Source organism: Mobula hypostoma, chromosome 12 (assembly GCF_963921235.1).
Source record: "Mobula hypostoma chromosome 12, sMobHyp1.1, whole genome shotgun sequence".
Classification (NCBI taxonomy): Eukaryota; Metazoa; Chordata; class Chondrichthyes; order Myliobatiformes; family Myliobatidae; genus Mobula; species Mobula hypostoma.
In genome coordinates, this window is record NC_086108.1 from 1571228 (window position 1) to 1594922 (window position 23695).

General features: G+C 49.7%; 1 protein-coding gene across 3 annotated transcripts in view; it reads right to left on the reverse strand.

Moving 5' to 3' along the window:
- The window catches only part of LOC134355100 (transcription factor RelB-like), a 71644-nt gene extending 56615 nt beyond the window's left edge, over positions 1-15029 (reverse strand). Inside the window, exon 1 of one of the 3 annotated variants that reach the window (XM_063064839.1) lies at positions 14905-15029. In XM_063064839.1, the coding sequence (XP_062920909.1) occupies positions 14905-14953 (49 nt within the window). In that variant the 5' untranslated portion in view covers positions 14954-15029. The remainder of the gene's footprint in view (positions 1-14904) is intronic. The other 2 variants (XM_063064841.1, XM_063064840.1) reach the window with 2 other exon arrangements.
- Between the last annotated feature and the right edge of the window lie 8666 nt (positions 15030-23695).

A 23695-nucleotide genomic window follows, 5' to 3' on the forward strand; every position in this document is an offset into this window, starting at 1 on the left:
AACTCAGCAGATCAGGTAGCAGCTATCGAAAGGAATAAACTGTCGACATTTTGAGCTAAGTCCCTTCATCAGGACTGGAAAGGAAGGGAGCAGATGGCTCGACAAGAACACGAGAGATCCTGAAGATGCTGGAAATCCCAAGCAACACACACAAGATGCTGGGGAACTCAGCAGGTCAGGCAACATCTATGGAAAAAGAATACAGTCGATATTTCGGGCCGAAACCATTCAGCAGGACTGGAGAAAAAAATAAGACGAGGAGTAGACTTAAAAGATGAGGGAGGGGAAAGAGAACCACTTAGTGATAGGTGAAACCTGAAATGTCGGGGTGGGGGATGAAGCAAAGAGCTGGGAAGTTGATTGGTGAGATAAGGTGAGAGAGGGAACAGGGGCTGGGAAATGGAGAGGGAGGGGGTTGGGGGGCATAATGCTTCAACGTATATATGAGAAACAAATCTGAATCGGAGTCTGAGATGGGAGAAAATCTCTAGAGTAGGGGTTAATGGTATTGGTCCATGGCATAGAAATGACTGCGGACCCCTGTGATAGACCCAAGTAGTTGATGGCAACTATCAAGCATCCATTTTTTTTTGCAATGTTCTCAGTACTAGTCATAGTCATAGTCATACTTTATTGATCCCGGGGGAAATTGGTTTTCGTTACAGTTGCACCATAAATAATAAATAGTAATAGAAATAGAAATAGTAATATTACTATTAGTAAATAGTAAATAGTAATAGTCATGGAAATAATAAATAGTAATAGAAAAATAGTAATAAATAGTTAAGTAGTAATATGTAAATTCTGCCAGTAGATTATGAAATAAGTCCAGGACCAGCCTATTGGCTCAGGGTGTCTGACCCTCCATGGGAGGAGTTGTAAAGTTTGATGGCCACAGGCAGGAATGACTTCCTATGACGCTCCGTGCTGCATCTCGGAGGAATGAGATGTCCCACTTTACCCTTCCCATTAACTCACCCTTTGAACTGGAATCACAGGAAGAAGACTAGAACACAAACGGTGAATGGAACTACTGCCTGCTACTCCCTCATTGGAAATTCACCCTTACAGTGTTTGCCGAGCTTGGCAATTAGCTTGCAGACGTTTCATCACCAGTTGAGGTGACATCCTTAGTGTGCAATTGTTGGTGTTTCCCTCTGGCAGTGCTCGTGTTTATATAGGACCCCGTTCACTTGCCTTGGTCCTGACTGGCTACCCCTTCAGCTGACCTTTGAATTTTACTGCCTCACATTTCTTTGGCTCTAAGGGGTTCATAGATGGCATCTATTTCGATATGTTTGCTTACGGAGTTATCAGTAGAGAACACGCTTCTAAAAATTCTTGTGCCTGCTTCGTGTTTGCCTGTGTCAGAACCTCTGCTGTGTCCTATTAAAGTCGTGTCCTTCTCGGTCTTCATGTACTGAGATCAGCAACAGTGGATCATGTCTCCGTACCTCCAATTTGTGTTCCTGAAAACAAGTTCAGAGTTTACATCCTGTCTAGTCGATGTAGTTTTTTCTTGCAGTCTCCACAGGTGAACCTGTACACCACATTACTTTTGTCGGCTGTCTTCACTAGTATCTTGGTCCTTGAGACAAGCTTCCTTAAAGTCGCGGTGGGTTTGTGAGTGATTGTGATGCCCTGAGGTTTGAGCAGTCAATTATATTCTTGACTAGATGACGGGGTGACCCATTGGGGCACCCTTTGAGAGAAGAGTAGTGCAATCCGATGTGACCAGAATGAATATTAAATTTTCCTGAATGCTACTGGTAGCGCTTTGCTTTGGAAACTGAAGTAGAAAACCTCAGTTTATTAAAGAAGAACGACGCTTAGCAAAGCAAATATAGCTGCTCCTCATTTAACAAAGGACACTTTTGATGGCATCATTTCTGGTTTATCTGCCACCCTTGTGCCTCCTGTTGTCATTCTGGAGACATGCAGCCCTTTCATCTGCCATCTCTTCATCTCTTCTGCTGTTTGTTGTTTGTCTCTGATCCTGGAGACGTGCATGCCTCTCCTCCTCTGTCTCTTCTTCTCTCATCTTCTTTTGTCCTGACTCTTTGACCCTGGAGTCGTGTGGCCCTGGCCTAATCTGATTCTTGTTCTCTCCCTCCCCTTGCCGCTTCCCGACGACATTTGGCGTCATCGCTTGACCATAATGTCCCCCTTCCCTTTCCACGCGGCATAATTAGGCCGACCATTTTTTTTTAACCCTAATGCTGGATAGAAGATATGAAGCAGTAACACCAAAGGATGCTGATTATTCTTGATGATGTGGTTGGTGCTCTCCTAAATGGACGTGATATAGTCACCGCTGCCCTTTGACTGCAGCAAAGGGTTTTATAGGTGTCTTGAAGTACGTCATTACAATAAGATTTAATTATCTCTTATTATCTCTTTTGCTCCGGTAGGTGTCGCTGCTGAGGCTGACCGTGCGCATGCGTCAGGCTGTCGCATCTCGATTTCTATGATGTCGGATTGGCTCTCAGGTTAAAAGGGAGCCTGTTGATTCTGGCGAATGAGCAATTTTATATGAATATATAACCCTGAACTTTGCCTGCATTCTGTAAGTTAGCGCATTTTAATTCAATTTAGCCAAAAAAGTGCCGCTGTAATGCACCGTTTGCACTAATTGGAGGTCACAATCAGACAAACAGACAGACAGAGCATGAGAGTTTTAGTAGTATATAGATGTAGGGCAAGGGGGCCTGAATAAATGCAAATATCTAATAAGCCAATCATGTGGCAGCAACCCAACATGTAAAAGCTAGCACACATGGTCAAGAGGTTCAGTTGTTGTTCACACATCAGAATGGGGAAGGAATATGATCCAAGTGACTTTGACCATGAAATGATTTTTGGTGCCAGATGGGGTGGTTTGAGTATCTCAGAAACTAATGATCTTACTTTAAGGACTCTTTATCTTGTTATTTATTGTTACATTTGCATTTGCAGAGTTTGCTGTCTTCTGCAAACTGGCTGATCTTTCATTGATCCGGTTATAGTTACTAATCTATAAATTTGCTGAGTGTGCCCACAGGAAAATGAATCTCAGGGTTGTATATGGTGACGTATATATACTCTGATCATAAAGTTCATTTTGGAAATCGGCCTGGTAATATGGAGGTCAGAGCGCCGTGGCTAGGGGGAAATCACACAATGTCAACAAATAACACAGGTCCATTCAAAGTTCCAAGTAAACTTATTATCAGTTCCTATATACTCAGTGGACACATCATTAGATGTTCTTCTGCACACCACTGTTGGAACTCATGATTATTTGAGTTACTGTCACTAGTTTGGACATTCTCCACTGACCTTTCATTGACAAAGAGTGTTTGCCCATAGAACTGCTGCTCATTGGATTTTTTGTTGTTGTTTATCACAACATTCTCTGTAAACTCTAGAGACTGGTTATGCATGAAAATTCCCAGGGGTTCAGCAGTTTCTGAGATACTCAAACCACCCCGTCTGGCACCAACAATTATTCCATGGTCAAAATCACTTAGATCACATTTCTTCCCCATTCTGATGTTTGGTTTGAACAACTGAACCTCTTGACCATGTCTGCATGCTTTTACGCACTGGGTTGCTGCCACATGATTGGCTTATTAGATATTGCATTTACAAGCAAGTGTATAGATGTACCTAATAAAGTGGCCACTAAGTGTATGTCACCATATACTACCTTGAGATTCATTCACAGTAGAACAGAGAAATACAATACAATTTGTGAAAAGCTACACACAAAGACCAAGAGACAACCGATGTGCAAAATAAGGCACGCTGTGTGGAAGAGTAACATTTATTATACACACGCACACACACACGCAGTGGTGGAACGTGCTGCCAGGACTGGAGATAGAGAGGAAATAGTCCCAATTAGACAGTATACAAACTGAAATCCTTACTCTTCAGAGCTATCCACGAAACAAGAAACCCCAAAGAATGGATGACAGAAACATCAGACCCCCAGAGACCCTCTCCCCCTCCCACGCACAAGCAGCAAAGCATCAACTCTCCCCCTACTTGTACCAGCAGAAGCTCCTTCATCTCCACTCCCCCCATCATGCAGCCAATAGTAAAGTCCCCAAAGTGACCTTGATCTAGAATCCATTCAAAACTACAGTCCAGAACCCAGACAGGCAGATACATTCGATAGACTGATGGATGACAGAAAACTGGAGGGTTATGTGGGGAGGAAGGGTGACAGCAGTCTTGGAGGAGGTATAAAGGGTCAGTGCAACATACTGGGACAATGCTTTCAGGATTAATGGAGAGTGGTTAAGATGCAGATATTGTGCACTTCAATTTGGGAGAAGTGTTAGCATGGATTGAAAACAGATACCTGGAAACAGGTATTTAACTTGTGGAGTGCCACATGGATTGGTTCTTGACCTTCTGCGTGGCACTGAAGGAGGACGCGCCGGAGGTTCGCCCAGTGAGGCACTGCAGGTGGAGCTGGGCAGCAGGGAAGGTGCAATCACTCTGATGGACATCTCCCAAACGCCAGCAGGAGATGGAGGAACAGGTGTAGGCAGATTATGGAAAGTCGTAAAAGCAACAGAGTCGGGGACGACTTTAATGTTCCCAATATTCACCAGGACTCCTTTCACGCCAGAGGCCGAGAGGGGAATGATATGTCAGCAATATCTTGGAAAGATTTAACAGGGTGTAGTCTGGATTAAGGAGCATGTTTTATGAGGATGCGTTGAGCGAGATAGGAGTTTTCTTCGGAGTGAAGGAGAATGAGAGGCGATGATAGACCTGCATCATACAAGAGGCACAAAGAGAGTGGACCGCCAGAGATTTTTTCCCTAGGGCAGAAACAGCTAATAAGTGGGGGTGTCATTTTAATCTGATTAGAAGGAAGTATAAGGGAGTGTCAGAGATACGTCCCTCCCTCTCCACCCCCCAACACACCCAGAGTGGTAGAGGCAGGAAACGCACTGCCCAGGATGATGGTGGAGGTAGATACATTAGGGACATTCAGGAGATTCTCATAGCACATGGATGATATAAAAATGGAAGGTGATGTGTGAGGGAAGGATTTGATTGATATGGCTTAGAAGGTCAATACAACTCAATGGGTCAAAGGGCCTGTAAAATGCTGCACTGTGCTACGCAGTATGATTGGTGACCAGCGAGGAAGAGGGAGTGGAGAAGAACGAGGTGTGGCTAGCAACACCCTCTCACATTTCAGCAGCAATGATGCTTTGCTCTAAAAGGGTCCCAAGAGTCTAAAAATAACAGGGGTTATGTTATCCCTCGGGAATTAACCCGAGTTGAGAGGGACTGCCCGAGGCTGACCACAAAGAAAAAGTGAGAGACAGGGGGCAAGCATAACAAGCTTGTTCTAGACACAACACCATCCGCAATCACAACTCTCCCCACCTTTCATGTGGGTTCACAATAATCACAGAATGACACTGCAATAGCCTGAGCTGGCAATCCTGCTGTACGCACTCCAGATCAACTCTCCCATCTTCCTAGTCCCTCTCGAAGGCCTTGACTAAGAGCTGCCACCACACACGAGGCGGCGGATTCCAGATGCTAAAGATTACATTAAAGGTTTGCTTTCATTCTTACATTTACATCGGAACATCAAAACACCCAAATGAAATGTGCCGTTTGTGTCAATGACTAACACAGTCGAAGGACGTGCTTGGGGCAGCCTGCAAGTGTTGCCATGTTTCCAGAACCAGCACAGCGTGCCCACAACTCACTCACCCTAACCAGTACATCTTTGGATTGTGGGGAGACTGGAGCACCTGGGGGAGTGCACGTGGTCACTGGGAGAGCATACAAGCTCCTTACAGACAATGTCAGGAATTGAACTGGGGTCACTGGCACTACGACATTACACTAACCACTACACTCTGCACCACCATTATTGGCATCAGGGAAAATAAGCTCCTGGCCTCCAGTTTGGTTCATTCATTATGTGCTGCGTTACATCCTGGTTTTCTCATGACCATGATTGTTCTTGGCAAATTTATCTGAAGAACTGGTTTGCCATTACCTTCTTCTGGGCAGTGTCTTTACAAGACAGGTGGCCCTAGCCATTATCAATACCCTCCAGAGATTGTCTGCCTGGTGTCAATGGTCACATAACCAGGGCTTATGATATTTTCCAGCTGCTCACACGACCATCCACCACCTGCTCCCGTGGCTTCATGTGAGCCTGATGGGACGGGAGAGGCTGGGTAGGTATTTCACCTTGCCTTGCCTAGGGGTGTCCTGCAGACTAGGGGTGCCCTGCAGACTAGGGGTGCCCTGCTTGACTAGGGGTGCCCTGCTTGACTAGTGCAGGGAAGGAGCACCTCACTCCTCCTTTGATGGAGGTGCATCTCCACCCACACCCAACTCAGTGGTCGCTTAACTATATGGTGCCTCCCAGGCAAAAGTGTTAAATCCACGCCTGAACTTTTGATGCGCCTACCGAAGGGAGGATCTCCCCTCAAAGCCCTTGAGCTCAGAACGGGATGGTGACTGGGCAAGTTTAAAGCAGAGGTTTAGCAAGCAAGGACGTCACAGATTACAGGAGGAACGTAGGAGAATGGTGTGAGGGGAAAAATAACCCAGCCAAGGTGGAATGGCAGAGCAGAGTACAGCACCGTACAAGCCCTTCGGCCAGTGAGGTTGTGTCAACCCTTTAACCCACTCCAACATCTAAGTCGCCCAGGTGTTCCCAACGTGGGGTCCATGGTATAAGGTTGGGAACCCCCAATTCATCTCTTCCCTCCCATAACCCAGAGATCGTGCAGGTGCTGGCAATCCAGAGCATCACACACAAAGTGCTGGAGGAACTCAGCAGGTCAGGCAGCGTCTACGGAGAGGAATAGACAGTCGATGTTTCGAGCTGAGGCTCTTCTTCTGGACCTGTTGACTGCTTATCCCACTCCACAGATGCTGCCTGCCCTGCTGATTTCCTCCAGCAATTCATGTCAGACTCACATGTTGCACCAGCTCCCCCCCCATTTTTCTTTCATCCATGTGCCAAAAGGCCCAATTCCATTTCTACATCTTAGACCATAAGGCCATTAGTGATATGAGCAGAATTAAGCCATTAAGTCCATTGATGTTCCACCATTCCATCTTGGATGATTTATCATGTTTCTCAAAACCTATTCTCCTGCCTTCCCCTGTAACCTTTGACACCCCGAATAGTTAAGAACCTTTCAAATGTGAGGTGGTACCAAACCTTATTGGTGTGGTACAACATCGTGGGTGGAAAGACTGTCCCTGATCTGCACTGTTATGCTCAGAATGCACAGAAATACCTTTTGGTCAACAAGACAGACGAGCACTATCAGGCCTTTTGAGCTTGCACTCCATTCCATCACGGCTGATTTATCTTCCCTCTGAAACCCATTCTCCTGCCTTCTCTCCGTAACCTTTAACACCTGACTAATCAAGAACCTGTCAACCTCTGCTTTAAATATACCCAATGGCTTAGCCTCGCCAACCATCTGCGGCAATGAATTCACCACCACCTGGCTAAAGAAATTCCTCCTCATCTCCGTTCTAAAGGGACATCCTTCTTATGGTCTTATGACAGAACACAAGTGTCTCTGGTGCTTATTTATTAAGTGACACACGGTGCTTTGGAATAGTTATTGATTAGTTTTAACCGCAAGGTGAGGCGTGCTACGTGGTGAGATGTTGGGCAGATCACCCATGGAAACCCAGCAGCAGTAGAGTCAACACAAGCCCAGAGCCCCCAGGCAAGATGTGCAAACCCTGCACAAAACTGCCCCACAGGTTCAGCCAGAGAGATGGGCCTTGTCACGCCTGGCTTCTCTCCAATGCCAATACGCAAGAGGGAGAGGAAGACATTGGCCTTGGCCTTGCTTCCTTCTATCCTTGTCCTTCTCAATGTGTTGGTGATGCACTCACTTTGTGAAGCTTACCAAATAATTCTAGCCTTTATAACAGAGACTAACTTTTAAAACCAGCGGGATAAGGGTTTGATGCAAGAAATTTGGCAGATGCTGGAAATCAAGAGCAACACAGAGAAGATGCTGAAGTACTGAGGTCAACGGGAGGATTCTTGGCAGTGCTGAGGATCAGAGGGATCTATGATCTCCACAGAGTTGCAGTATAAGTTGACAGGGTGGTTAGGAAGGTGCATGATGTGTTGGCCTTCATTAGTCAGAGAACTGAGTTCAAGAGCCATGGGGTAGTGTCATAGACCATAAAACTTTGCATAACCCACACTTGGAGTACTGCGTTCAGTTCTGGTCGCCTCATTATAAGAAGGATATGGAAGCTTTCGATAAGGTGCAGAGGAGATTTACCAGGATGTTGCTTGGATTAGAGAGCATGTCTTGTGAAGACAGGTAGAGCAAGCTGAGGCTTTCTTTTAGAGTGAAGGAGGATGAGAAGTGACTTGATAGTGGTGTACAAGATGATAAGAAGATAGAGATCAAAGAGCTGAGAGTCTCATAAATGTCCCTAATGTATCTGCTGGGTGGCGGGGTGAAGATGCATCTCTACCAAAGGAGGTGTAAGGCACTCCTTCCCTCCGCTAGTCTGCCGGTCACATTCAGGCAAGGTGTAGCACTTGCTTATCACCCCCCCCCCCCCGATCAGGGTCACATGAAGGCATGGGATCAGGTGGTGGATGGTCGTATGAGCAGCCGGTGCAGATCACAAGTCCTGGTTATGTGACCACTGACACCGGACAGACAATCTCTGAAGAGTATTGATAACGGCCGGGGTCACCCATCTTGTAAAGACACTGCCCCGAAGGCAATGGCAGACCAAACCAATTCTGTCGAAAAATTTGCCCAGAACAATCACGGTCATATAGACCAGAATCACACACATCATACAACACAGAACATAATGCTTATGATTATGAATGTATCTGCCTCCAACCAACATTTATGGCAGTGTGTTCCACACCAAACACTCAGTACAAAAAGTCTACTCTGACATACCCCCCCATTCTTTCCTCTAAACACCTTGTGCCCCCTCATATTAGCCATTTCTGCCCTGGGGAAAAGCCTCTGGCCGCCCACCTGATTGATGCCTCTTTCTTACAGCAATAGGAAATCCTAATCATAGCAGAACTAACAGGAATAGCTCAGGGAGTGACAGAAAGAACAGAAACAGTGTTGGTGTATCAAGTTTGTAATATCAACACTGTTTCCCTCTCAATCTTGCTGATTACTTCCTGTGCTTTGTTTTTATTTCGGATTGTATTACGTACCAGTGACATTGCTCAGCTCAAAACTCAGAAGTTCGAAGTAAATTTATCAGAGTACACATATATGTCACTATACACAAACCTGAGATTCATTTTCCTGAGGCATTCACAGTAAATACAAAGGAACATGATAGTATGAAAGAAAAACTGCACACAAGGTGGACAAATATCCGAAGTACAAAAGACAACAAATTGTGCAAAATATGAAAAAAGCATTAAATGTGGAGAACACGAGATGAAGAGTCCATTGAAGTGAGTCTGTAGGTTGTGGGAACAGTTCAGTGTTGTGGTGAGTGAAGTTATCTACACTGGCTTGGGTTCCTGGTGGCTGAGAGATAATAACTGTTCCTGAACCTGATGGTGTGAATCCTGAGATTCCTGTACATCATTCCAGAGGTCCATGAGTCAGTCCTCAGAGGATCAGAGGTAGAGAGAATCAGCAACTTTAAATTCCTCTGAGGATTCCTCAGAGGATCTGACCTTGACCCAACACTTAAGTGCAATTAAACAGAATGCACGGGAGTGACTCTACTTCCTTAGGAGCGTGCAGAGAATTTACACATCTAAAAGTTTGAGAAACTTCTATAGATGAGTAGTGGAGAGTATATTGACTGGCTGCATCACAGCCTGGTATGGAAACACTAATACATTTGAATGGAAAATCCTACAAAATAGTTGATACGGCCCAGTCCATCACAGGTAAAGCTCTCCCTTCCATTGAGCACATCTACATGGAGTGTTGTCATCAAGGATCCCAACCACCCAGGCCATACTCTGTCTCGCTGCTGCCACTAGGAAGAAGGTACAGGAGCCTCAGGACCCACACCACCAGGTTCAGGAACAGTTATTGCTCCTGAACCAGAGGGGATAACTTCACTCACCCCACCATTGAAACGTACCCACAACCTGGAGGCTCACTTTCAAGGACAGTTCAGCTCATGTTCTTGATATTCATTGCTTATTTATTTTTATTTCTTTCCTTTTGTATCTGAAGTTTGTCTTCTGCACACTGGCTGAGCGTCTGAGTTGGAGCAGTCGTTCATTGATTCTATTGTAGATTTATTGAGTATGCCTGCAAGAAAATCAATCTCAGGATTTATGTATTATTATTATTTCTGTCTTTTTATATTTGCACAGCTTGTTGCCTTTTGCACACTGTTTAGGGTGAGTGAAGTTATCCCCTCTGGTTCAGGAGCCTGATAGTCGAGGGGTAATAACTGCTCCTGAACCTTGTGGTGCGGGTCCCGAGGTTCCTGTACCTTCTTCCTGATGGCAGCAGTGAGAAGACAGCATTGGCTCGCACATGCATTGCATTCAAATTACACTCTTGTAGTATTTTATTACAGAGACCAACTTTTAAAAACAGGCCTTGATGTGGTTAGATCTATCCAACTGACCCACCTACTCATCAACAGGTACAGTGATTCCGGATCAGCTGAATTGATTTACTGAGACACAGTGAGGAACGGGCCCTCTTGGCCTTCGAGCCACGCTGCCCAGCAACCCCCTGATTTAACGCTAGCTTAATCGTGGGACAATTTACAATGACCCACCGGTAGGTCTTTGGACATTGGGAGGAAACCCACGTGGTGATGGGGAGAACTTACAAACTCTTTCCAGGCAATGCCAGCACTGTACTGCGTTGTGTTGGCCACCATAATACGGTGCCGCCCCACCGCACATACATCCGAACAGTGCTCGTGTCAAGAACCAACACAGTCCGAGGGTTGTCCTGAGGGCAGCCCACAAGTATCGCCACAGTTTCGGCACCAACACAGCATGCCCACGACTTACTAACCCTAACCCACAACACCGGGAAGAAACCCACACACCACGGGGTCACGGGAGAACATCCAAACTCCTCAAAGGCTGGATCAGAATCCCGATCGGTGATCACTGGGCCCACTAACTTCTACGCTACCGTGACGCCCCTCTGTCAGGGCAGGTCTCCCAACCTTTTTTAATGCCATGGACACCTACCACAGACCCCAGGACATGAAGCCCTACATGACAGCAAGGCTTACAATCAACAACAGTGGCAAGTCACAGCTGAAGCAGAGACTAGGAGTGATGCCTGGGTCCGTTTAAACATGAACAGGAAATGCCTGACCCAATCCAGTAATCACACCACACCTCACGTTCAACTTGCTCACAGCAGACAATGGCTGTCGTCTCAATGCAGAAGGGTAGGAGGGAGCTTCTACAGATGCTGAGGACTCGGACTGGGACTGGAAAGGAAGGGAGCGGAAGCCAGGATAAAAAGCTGGGGTGGCGACGGAGTACAAACTGCCATGCGACAGGCGACATCAGGAGAGAGAGGGAAGGTGGGTGGGCTGGGGGTGAGTGAAGTAAGAAGCTGGGAGTTGACAGGTGGAAGGGGGAAGGGGCTAAAGACAGAATCTGACAGGAAAGGACAGAAGAACGTCAGTAAGATCCTGGGGAACTTTTGCCTCCTGCCCTTTCCCGGTCTCCCAGCTCAGGAGCAGCAGCTGTCCTGGACAAAATCAAATGACTCAAACTGTGAAGACATTGGTTGCCAAGGCAACGGCAGGCCCGGGTAGCTTCCTCCCCTCCCCTGAGGGAGCCTGCGCGTGGCCATCGCTCAAAAATCCTCAGGTAGAATTTACAAGAGCAGAGCGCAGGCCATTCGCCCATCACATCTGGGATGGCCACGATACCGCACGTGGGATGCTTGAGCAGCTGGAGGAACTCAACGGGTCAGGCAGCATGCAGTCGGCATCATAATACAGGCCAGGCCCTTCGGCCCACAAGTTGTGCCAACCTTTTAACCTATTCCAAGATCAATCTAACCCTCCCCTCCATTTTTCTGTCATCCATGTGCCTATCTTAAATATCCCTAATGTATCTGGCAATACCAGCGCCCCAGCAGTGCATTCCATGCACCCACCCCTTTCCGTGTAGACATCCCCTTCCCCCCCAATACTTCTCTCCAGTCACCTTAAAATTATGCCCCTCCTATTAGCCATTTGCACCCTGGGGAAAGTCTCTGGCTGTCCACTCGATCGGTGTCTCTTATCATCTGGTGCACCTTTATCAAGTCACTTCTCATCCTCATTCACTCCAAAGAGAAAAGCCCCAGCTCATTCAACCTATCCTCATAAGACACGATCTCCAATCCCGGCAGCATCCTGGTAAATCTCCTCCGCACCTTCTCTAAATGCTTCTACATCCTTCCTATAATGAAACAACCAGAACCGAACACAGAACTGAATGCTCAATTGAATACTCCCAAGCAACACACACAAAATGCTGGAGGAACTCAGCTGGTCAGACAGTGTCGATGGTCAGAGTAACACACACAAAATGCTGGAGGAACTCAGCTGGTCAGACAGTGTCGATGGTCAGAGTAACACACACAAAATGCTGGAGGAACTCAGCAGGTCAGACAGTGTCGATGGTCAGAGTAACACACACAAAATGCTGGAGGAACTCAGCGGGTCAGACAGTGTCGATGGTCAGAGTAACACACACAAAATGCTGGAGGAACTCAGCGGGTCAGACAGTGTCGATGGTCAGAGTAACACACACAAAATGCTGGAGGAACTCAGCAGGTCAGACAGTGTCGATGGCCAGACTAACACACACGAAATGCTGGAGGAACTCAGCAGGTCAGACAGTGTCGATGGCCAGAGTAACACACACGAAATGCTGGAGGAATTCAGCAGGTCAGACAGTGTCGATGGTCAGAGTAACACACACAAAATGCTGGAGGAACTCAGCAGGTCAGACAGGGTCTATGGTCAGAGTAACACACTCAAAATGCTGGAGGAACTCAGCCGGTCAGACAGTGTCGATGGTCAGAGTAACACACACAAAATGCTGGAGGAACTCAGCGGGTCAGACAGTGTCGATGGTCAGAGTAACACACACAAAATGCTGGAGGAACTCAGCAGGTCAGACAGTGTCGATGGTCAGAGTAACACACACAAAATGCTGGGGGAACTCAGCAGGTCAGACAGTGTCGATGGTCAGAGTAACACACACAAAATGCTGGAGGAACTCAGCCGGTCAGACAGTGTCGATGATCAGAGTAACACACAAAAAATGCTGTAGGAACTCAGCAGGTCAGACAGCGACTATAGAAAAGAATAAACAGTCAACGATTTGGACAGAGACCCTTCTTCAGGACTGGAAAGGAAGGGGGAAGATGCCAGAATAAAAAAAGTGGGATGTGGAGGGGAAGGGGGCTATCTAGAAGGTGAAAGGTGAAGCCAGGTGGGCATGAAAAATAAAGGGCTGGAGAGGAAGGAGTCTGATAGGAGAGGAGAGTGGACCATAGGAGAGGGGGAAGGAGGAGGGGTCCCAGGGGGAAGTAATAGGCAGTTGAGAAAAAAATGAAAGCTCAGAGTGGGGAATAGAGGACGGGGTGGGGTGGGGGGGATTTGTTTACTGGAATGTATACTACAAAATACTCCAAGCTATTTCAGGCCCACTCCCCTCCCAAAACAATTTGCCTCACACATCTTTAAATTTCCCCGCTCTCAGATCTATAAATACAAGCATCCACTTTGGTTTTTGTTAGAGTTAGGGAAGCCTCCAGCACTGCAGATCCCCAGCAACACCTTCCATGCCGTCCCACGCCTCACTGTTATGAAGCACTCTTTGCGTTTCTCATTGAGGTTTACAAGGCCTGTTTCAGGGGTTTGAAAGCGGCAGACCCCCATCCGCTCCCTCTCTCACCCCCAAACGGGTACAGAGTTTGGGGGAAGACTGTCAATTAGTCACAGGCGCGGGAGGAACAGAGAGAAAGGCAGACAGTCAAAGAGGAAAGAGGGTAGGACGCGAGGAAGGCTGGTAGGGTGTATTCAGACAGACGGGGATGAGCTGAAACCAGCAGCGGAGAGGTTGGGGCTACAGGGGAAAGGTGTCACGGGGCTAGACTGTAACAAGGGGCGAAGGCGGGATGGGCACGAATAAAGGCGGAAAGCTGGGAAAGGAGGCGCGGGTGATACGGGCAGACGGCCGGGAGCAGAAGGAGATGAGCTATACAGGGAGGGGAGGGGAGAGATGATCTGACACTGGGAGGCGGCCCGGGAGGGGGAGAAGAGATGATCTGACACTGGGAGGCGGGAGGGGAGGGGGAGATGATCTGACACTGGGGGGCGGCCCGGGAGGGGGAGAAGAGATGATCTGACACTGGGAGGCGGCCCGGGAGTGGGGGAGATGATCTGACACTGGGAGGCGGGAGGGGAGGGGGAGATGATCTGACACTGGGGGGCGGCCTGGGAGCGGGGGAGATGATCTGACACTGGGAGGCGGGAGGGGAGGGGGGGAGAGATGATCTGACACTGGGAGGCGGGAGGGGGGGAGAGATGATCTGACACTGGGAGGCGGGAGGGGAGGGGGGGAGAGATGATCTGACACTGGGAGGCGGCCCGGGCGGGAGATGGGTGGTGGTGAACTGACACTGGGAGGCGGCCCGGGGGGGGGGGGTGTGACCGATAACTGGACACACTTCCACTCGGCAGGGGTAAAGGGCTGGGCAGGCGAGTGACGCGTCGGAAGGTGGTTGGGTGACCACGACATCGAGCGAGAGGGCCGGGAGGCTGGGGAGGGAGGTAGGTCGATGCGTGACCGTATGACAAGGAGGGAAACAGGGAGTGAAGGGCGCACATGTAGCGGGGACACTCAGACGGGGTGTGGGGCTCGGGATTTCGGCTGCCACCCACCTGAGGGGCAGGGGGGCCCCGGGAGCTGCTCCTGCTCTCTGCTCTTCATACCGCCGCTGTCTCCCCAGCTCGCCACTGCGTCTCCCCCACCGCGCTCAGTTCCTTTTTTTTGATACTTTGCTGGAAATTCCCAGCCGAGGCGCGCGCGCTGATTGGCCGCCGGGCGGGGGAATCCCCTGCGCCGAGCACGTGACACAGTCCGGGGTGACGCAGTTGCCAGCGCGGCCGGCAGAAATCCCGGACAGGACTCCCTGCCTCCCCAACTCGAAACGGACCAGATCAAACCAAAACCCAAACTGGATTCTAAACAGAAAATAAAATCAAACATTCGTGATCCCGGTGCAACGTCAGCGGTTCCTTTCTTCCCTTAACTCGCCGAGCTTCTCCAGCACAATGTGCGTTGATACCAAACCTGAAATTAAATCAAAATGTTTCAGTGGTTGCATTTAATATCGGAGAATGTTTACAGTATACACCCTGCAATTCCTACTCTTCACAGACATCCACCAGACAAAATCCGAAGAATGAATTACCGAAAACGTCAGAACCCCAAAGTCCCCCACCCTTTCTCACCCATAAGCAGCAGCAAAGCATCAATCCTACCCCTCCCCCCCCCCGTTCGAGCAGAAAGCATCATCCCTCCCCACCCACCATGCAAGCAGACCAGAGGGGAGGGGGAGAGAGAGAGACTCAGCCTCTGACAGATACCTGCTGTCTTGACGTTAAACTCTCCCGCGATGTTTCAGTTGGCGACATCGGCGAGGAATCGGTTTGTCCACAGGGCCGCTCTTCAGGGGTGCAGCTGGAGACGTCGAAACGCCAGGCCGCTCTGCATGTTCTGAGAGTGCAAACCCGCTGTCCGCGAGGAACAGCAGTCCGAGCTGCAACTGGACGCCACAGACCGCGACAGAACCCCAGCCACCTTGAAAAGAAAGGAAACCAGACATGACATGAAACTGTTCTGTGGACGAACAGGAAGAAGTCACCCAGGTCCGCAGGGAAGACTGTGGAAGCTGGAATATGGGGTTAGAAATGATCGTTGGAGGAACTCGGCAGGTCGAGCAGCATCAGTGAGAAAATGCTGGAATCACCCAGCAGATGAGGCAACATCTTTGCCAAAGCCTTTGCCTTCTTAGATGCTTGAGGAAATCCAGCATGCAACTCTATCAAATTCCTACAGTTGCACACGAAGAAGGTGGCATCAGCAAACAACACGACCAAAGGCAGTCCACCAAACTACTGCTTTTGCTTCTTCTTTCAAAAATTATTCTGCTGTTATTGGAACATGCAATTTACATTGGAATGGTGATTTCTTGGGAGGATTGAGGAATATGGCACCTTGCTGTCTGCGAGGGAGTTTGGTGAGTTTTGAGACAGAGTGTGTTGTCTGGAGGCCAACAAGCTGGAGTCAGGGCGCGAGCCTATTTCTCGCTGATCTCGTCGTTCATTGTCCATTCATAAATCTGATGCCAGGGGCAATAATCTAAATACAACCAATTTATTACTGACAGTGCAAAGGCAATGGACAGGAGCTCAAGAAATTTTGATCGGTCCTGAAAAAGAGTTTCGGCCAATACGCCGACTGTCCAGTCCCCTGTATAGATGCCGCCTGACTGGCTGGGTTCCTCTGGTAGTACATGGGAGATGGATTTCTAGATAACATTGTTGTCCCTGCAGGCAACGGGCTACTTTGCAGCTGGTTTTGAAATTACTACACAAGAGATTCTACAGATGTTGGAAATCTGGATCTCTCTCCCTCTTTCTTTTGCCTGTTTTGCATGCTGGAGTTTAGGGCAGCAACGAAGGTCTTCCACCTCTGGAAGTGTCCAGGGCTTCATCTGGGTTTTCGCCTCTGTCAGTCACACAAGTCCCGGGCGGAGACTCAGGAATACAGTCACACTCAGATATAGAAGAATGCTTCATTGCTGTTTCTGAAACAGTTTTGTTTTGCCAGTCAGGGTCGTCAACCCTGAGCACTGAACTCCCGAACCTGGAGGACCGGTGTCTGCAGGAGGTACCGAAGCCTGAAGCCCCCCACCACCAAGTTCAGGAACAGCTGCTTCTCTTGAACTGCCAGGTACTTCTCCAACCGGCGTGACCTTAACGCTACTTCAGTACAAAACGCCATGGACCACTTCTTGCCCTGACATCGATTCACCTCGGTTTTCCTTTCTGAGCACGCATATCTCGATTTGCCTTTTTCCTGTCTCTAATTATGCAGTAGTTGCTGAATTATGGTTGGGAAAAGGGGAAGGGAGAGGGGAGGGAGCAGGAAGCGCCAGAGAGACATTTTGTAATGATTGATTGTTTGGAATTAAATGACCCTGCCTGGTGTCTCAGGGCCAGGTGTGTCTGCACCCACACCACCCTTTCCTCTTGCCCTGGCACTCCCTCTCTGCCACCTGTCTGACGCCCTACGCACGGCGCTCCACCATTCCCAACGTCCTTCGCACCCACCAGATTTACAAACTCACTCTCCGCTGCACATTGACAAATACAGTACTGTGCAAAAGTCTTAGGCACTCTAGCTAGACATATAAAATTTCATCAATAAACAACTGAATACAGAATAAATACAGTAACTGAGAAAGCACAGACATAAGATGGAAAGGTCAAGTCTATCTTGTTGTAAAGAGATCTATTCTATAGTCTTATAACATAGAAGATGCTTGGCTGAACTTACGTGCCTGAGATGCTGCTCCAAGCAAACGTCATTATACCTGTACCTCACTATATGTCAAAGTTCAAAGTACATTTATTATCAAAGCATGTATACTCGAAACAACCGTGACATCTGTCTCCTTGCAGGCAGCCACAAACCAAAGAAACACAATAGGACCCCTTTAAAGATAAAAAGCTGAGCAACAAGACCATCAAATGCCCCATGTGTTTGAAAAAAAGAATACCTCGTACAACAATAAAAAAATAAACAAATAACATTAACAACAGATCACAGAAATTGAGTCCACACCCTCAGAGCCACTAAGACAAGTGAAGTGGGTCCAGGAGCAGGATATTCGCAGATCACAACCACGGAGTCAGATCAGCGCGTTGCGATGGTTGTAGATCACAGCTGCAGTCAGTTCAGTGCTGCGCGATGGTCGTAGGCCACAGCCGCGGAGTCAGGTCAGCGCTGTTCGATGGATGTAGATCACAGTGCAGAGTCAGTTCAGCGCTGTGCGATGGTCACAGGCCACAGCCAAGGAGTCAGTTCAGCGCTGTGCGATGGTTGTAGAACACAGTGCGGAGTCAGTTCAGCGCTGTGCGATGGTTGTAGATCACAGCCACAGAGTCAGTTCAGCGCTGTGCGATGGTTATAGAACACACTGTGGAGTCAGTTCAGCGCTGTGCGATGGTTATAGAACACACTGTGGAGTCAGTTCAGCGCTGTGCGATGGTTGTAGATCACAGTGCGGAGTAACTTCAGCGCTGTGCGACGGTTGTAGATCACAGTGCGGAGTCAGTTCAGCGCTGTACGATGGTTGTAGATCACAGCCGCAAAATCAGTTCAGCACTGTGCGATGGTTGTAGATCACAGCCGCAGAGTCAGTTCAGCGCTCAGCGATGGTTGTAGATCACAGCCGCAGAGTCAGTTCAGCGCTGTACGATGGTTGTAGATCACAGCCGCAAAGTCAGTTCAGCGCTGTGCGATGGTTGTAGATCACAGCCGCAGAGTCAGTTCAGCGCTGCGCGATGGTTCTAGATCACAGCCGCAGAGTCAGTTCAGCGCTGTGCGATGGCTGTAGATCACAGTGCGGAGTCAGTTCAGCGCTGTGCAATGGTTGTAGATCACAGTTGGGAGTCAGTTCAGCGCTGTGTGATGGTTGTAGATCACAGTGCGGAGACAGTTCAGCGCTGTGCGATGGTTGTAGATCACAGTGCGGAGTGAGTTCAGCGTTGTGTGATGGTTGTAGATCACAGTGCCGAGTCAGTTCAGCGCTGTGCGATGTTGTAGATCACAGTGCGGAGTCAGTTCAGCGCTGTGCGATGGTTGTAGATCACAGTGGCGGAGTCAGTTCAGCGCTGTGCGATGGTCGTAGATCACAGTCGCGGAGTCAGTTCAGCGCTGTGCGATGGTCGTAGATCACAGTGCGGAGTCAGTTCAGCGCTGTGCGATGGTTGTAGATCACAGTCGCGGAGTCAGTTCAGCGCTGTGCGATGGTCGTAGATCACAGTGCGGAGTCAGTTCAGCGCTGTGCGATGGTCGTAGATCACAGTGCGGAGTCAGTTCAGCGCTGTGCGATGGTCGTAGATCACAGTGCGGAGTCAGTTCAGCGCTGTGCGATGGTCGTAGATCACAGCCGCAGAGTCAGTTCAGCGCTGTGCGATGGTCGTAGATCACAGCCGCAGAGTCAGTTCAGCGCTGTGTGATGGTCGTAGATCATAGTGCGGAGTCAGTTCAGCGCTGTGCAACGGTTGTAGATCACAGTGCGGAGTCAGTTCAGCGCTGTGTGATGGTTGTAGATCACAGTGCGGAGACAGTTCGGCGCTGTGCGATGGCTGTAGATCACAGCCGCAGAGTCAATTCAGCGCTGTGCGATGGTCGTAGATCACAGTGCGGAGTCAGTTCAGCGCTGTGCGATGGTCGTAGATCACAGTCGCGGAGTCAGTTCAGCGCTGTGCGATGGTCGTAGATCACAGTGCGGAGTCAGTTCAGCGCTGTGCGATGGTCGTAGATCACAGTGCGGAGTCAGTTCAGCGCTGTGCGATGGTCGTAGATCACAGTGCGGAGTCAGTTCAGCGCTGTGCGATGGTCGTAGATCACAGTGCGGAGTCAGTTCAGCGCTGTGCGATGGTCGTAGATCACAGCCGCAGAGTCAGTTCAGCGCTGTGCGATGGTCGTAGATCACAGCCGCAGAGTCAGTGCCGCGCTGTGTGATGGTCGTAGATCACAGTGCGGAGTCAGTTCAGCGCTGTGCAACGGTTGTAGATCACAGTGCGGAGTCAGTTCAGCGCTGTGTGATGGTTGTAGATCACAGTGCGGAGACAGTTCAGCGCTGTGCGATGGCTGTAGATCACAGCCGCAGAGTCAGTTCAGCGCTGTGCGATGGTCGTAGATCACAGTGCGGAGTCAGTTCAGCGCTGTGCGATGGTCGTAGATCACAGTGCAGAGTCAGTTCAGCGCTGTGCGATGGTTGTAGATCACAGTGCGGAGTCAGTTCAGCGCTGTGTGATGGTTGTAGATCACAGTGTGTAGTCAGTTCAGCGCTGTGCGATGGTTGTAGATCACAGTGTGTAGTCAGCTCAGCGCTGTGCGATGCTTGTAGATCACAGTGCGGAGTCAGTTCAGCGCTGTGCGATAGTTGTAGATCACAGTGCGGAGTCAGTTCAGCGCTGTGTGATGGTTGTAGATCACAGTGCGGAGTCAGTTCAGCACTGTGCGATGGTTGTAGATCACAGCCGCAGAGTCAGTTCAGCGCTGTGCGATGGCTGTTGATCACAGTGTGGAGTCAGTTCAGCGCTGTGCAATGGTTGTACATCACAGTGCGGAGTCAGTTCAGCGCTGTGTGATGGCTGTAGATCACAGTGTGTAGTCCGTTCAGCGCTGTGCGATGGTCGTAGATCACAGTGTGTAGTCAGTTCAGCGCTGTGGATGTTTGTAGATCACATTGCGGATTCAGTTCAGCGCTGTGCGATAGTTGCAGATCACAGTGCGGAGTCAGTTCAGCGCTGTGCAATGGTTGTAGATCACTGTCGCAGAGTCAGTTCAGCGCTGTGTGATGGTTGTAGATCACAGTGCGGAGTCAGTTCAGCGCTGTGCGATGGTTGTAGATCACAGCCGCAGAGTCAGTTCAGCGCTGTGCGATGGTTGTAGATCACAGCCGCATAGTCAGTTCAGCGCTGTGCGATGGCTGTAGATCACAGTGCGGAGTCAGTTCAGCGCTGTGCAACGGTTGTAGATCACAGTGCGGAGTCAGTTCAGCGCTGTGTGATGGTTGTAGATCACAGTGCGGAGACGGTTCAGCGCTGTGCGATGGCTGTAGATCACAGCCGCAGAGTCAGTTCAGCGCTGTGCGATGGTCGTAGATCACAGTGCGGAGTCAGTTCAGCGCTGTGCGATGGTTGTAGATCACAGCCGCAGAGTCAGTTCAGCGCTGTGCGATGGTCGTAGATCACAGTGCGGAGTCAGTTCAGCGCTGTGCAATGTTGTAGATCACAGTGCGGAGTCAGTTCAGGGCTGTCCGATGGTTGTAGATCACAGTGCAGAGTCAGTTCAGCGCTGTGCGATGGTTGTAGATCACAGTGCGGAGTCAGTTCAGCGTTGTGTGATGGTTGTAGATCACAGTGCGGAGTCAGTTCAGCGCTGTGCGATGGTTGTAGATCACAGTGCGGAGTCAGTTCAGCGCTGTGCGATGGTCGTAGATCACAGTGCAGAGTCAGTTCAGCGCTGTGCGATGTTGTAGATCACAGTGCGGAGTCAGTTCAGCGCTGTGCGATGGCTGTTGATCACAGTGTGGAGTCAGTTCAGCGCTGTGCGATGGTTGTAGATCACAGTGCGGAGTCAGTTCAGCGCTGTGTGATGGTTGTAGATCACAGTGTGTAGTCAGTTCAGCGCTGTGCGATGGTTGTAGATCACAGTGTGTCGTCAGTTCAGCGCTGTGCGATGCTTGTAGATCACAGTGCGGAGTCAGTTCAGCGCTGTGCGATAGTTGTAGATCACAGTGCGGAGTCAGTTCAGCGCTGTGTGATGGTTGTAGATCACAGTGCGGAGTCAGTTCAGCGCTGTGCGATGGTTGTAGATCACAGCCGCAGAGTCAGTTCAGCGCTGTGCGATGGCTGTAGATCACAGTGCGGAGTCAGTTCAGCGCTGTGCGATGGTCGTAGATCACAGTGCAGAGTCAGTTCAGCGCTGTGCGATGTTGTAGATCACAGTGCGGAGTCAGTTCAGCGCTGTGCGATGGCTGTTGATCACAGTGTGGAGTCAGTTCAGCGCTGTGCGATGGTTGTAGATCACAGTGCGGAGTCAGTTCAGCGCTGTGTGATGGTTGTAGATCACAGTGTGTAGTCAGTTCAGCGCTGTGCGATGGTTGTAGATCACAGTGTGTAGTCAGCTCAGCGCTGTGCGATGCTTGTAGATCACAGTGCGGAGTCAGTTCAGCGCTGTGCGATAGTTCTAGATCACAGTGCGGAGTCAGTTCAGCGCTGTGTGATGGTTGTAGATCACAGTGCGGAGTCAGTTCAGCGCTGTGCGATGGTTGTAGATCACAGCCGCAGAGTCAGTTCAGCGCTGTGCGATGGCTGTTGATCACAGTGTGGAGTCAGTTCAGCGCTGTGCAATGGTTGTACATCACAGTGCGGAGTCAGTTCAGCGCTGTGTGATGGCTGTAGATCACAGTGTGTAGTCAGTTCAGCGCTGTGCGATGGTCGTAGATCACAGTGTGTAGTCAGTTCAGCGCTGTGTGATGGTTGTAGATCACATTGCGGAGTCAGTTCAGCGCTGTGCGATAGTTGCAGATCACAGTGCGGAGTCAGTTCAGCGCTGTGTGATGGTTGTAGATCACAGTGCGGAGTCAGTTCAGCGCTGTGCGATGGTTGTAGATCACAGCCGCAGAGTCAGTTCAGCGCTGTGCGATGGTTGTAGATCACAGCCGCAGAGTCAGTTCAGCGCTGTGCGATGGCTGTAGATCACAGTGCGGAGTCAGTTCAGCGCTGTGCAACGGTTGTAGATCACAGTGCGGAGTCAGTTCAGCGCTGTGTGATGGTTGTAGATCACAGTGCGGAGACGGTTCAGCGCTGTGCGATGGCTGCAGATCACAGCCGCAGAGTCAGTTCAGCGCTGTGCGATGGTCGTAGATCACAGTGCGGAGTCAGTTCAGCGCTGTGCGATGGTTGTAGATCACAGCCGCAGAGTCAGTTCAGCGCTGTGCGATGGTCGTAGATCACAGTGCGGAGTCAGTTCAGCGCTGTGCAATGTTGTAGATCACAGTGCGGAGTCAGTTCAGGGCTGTCCGATGGTCGTAGATCACAGTGCGGAGTCAGTTCAGCGCTGTGCAATGTTGTAGATCACAGTGCGGAGTCAGTTCAGCGCTGTGTGATGGTTGTAGATCACATTGCGGAGTCAGTTCAGCGCTGTGCGATAGTTGTAGATCACAGTGCGGAGTCAGTTCAGCGCTGTGTGATGGTTGTAGATCACAGTGCGGAGTCAGTTCAGCGCTGTGCGATGGTTGTAGATCACAGCCGCAGAGTCAGTTCAGCGCTGTGCGATGGTTGTAGATCACAGCCGCAGAGTCAGTTCAGCGCTGTGCGATGGCTGTAGATCACAGTGCGGAGTCAGTTCAGCGCTGTGCGATGGTTGTAGATCACAGTGCGGAGTCAGTTCAGCGCTGTGTGATGGTTGTAGATCACAGTGCGGAGACGGTTCAGCGCTGTGCGATGGCTGCAGATCACAGCCGCAGAGTCAGTTCAGCGCTGTGCGATGGTCGTAGATCACAGTGCGGAGTCAGTTCAGCGCTGTGCGATGGTTGTAGATCACAGCCGCAGAGTCAGTTCAGCGCTGTGCGATGGTCGTAGATCACAGTGCGGAGTCAGTTCAGCGCTGTGCAATGTTGTAGATCACAGTGCGGAGTCAGTTCAGGGCTGTCCGATGGTTGTAGATCACAGTGCGGAGTCAGTTCAGCGCTGTGCGATGGTTGTAGATCACAGTGCGGAGTCAGTTCAGCGTTGTGTGATGGTTGTAGATCACAGTGCGGAGTCAGTTCAGCGCTGTGCGATGGTTGTAGATCACAGTGCGGAGTCAGTTCAGCGCTGTGCGATGGCTGTTGATCACAGTGCGGAGTCAGTTCAGCGCTGT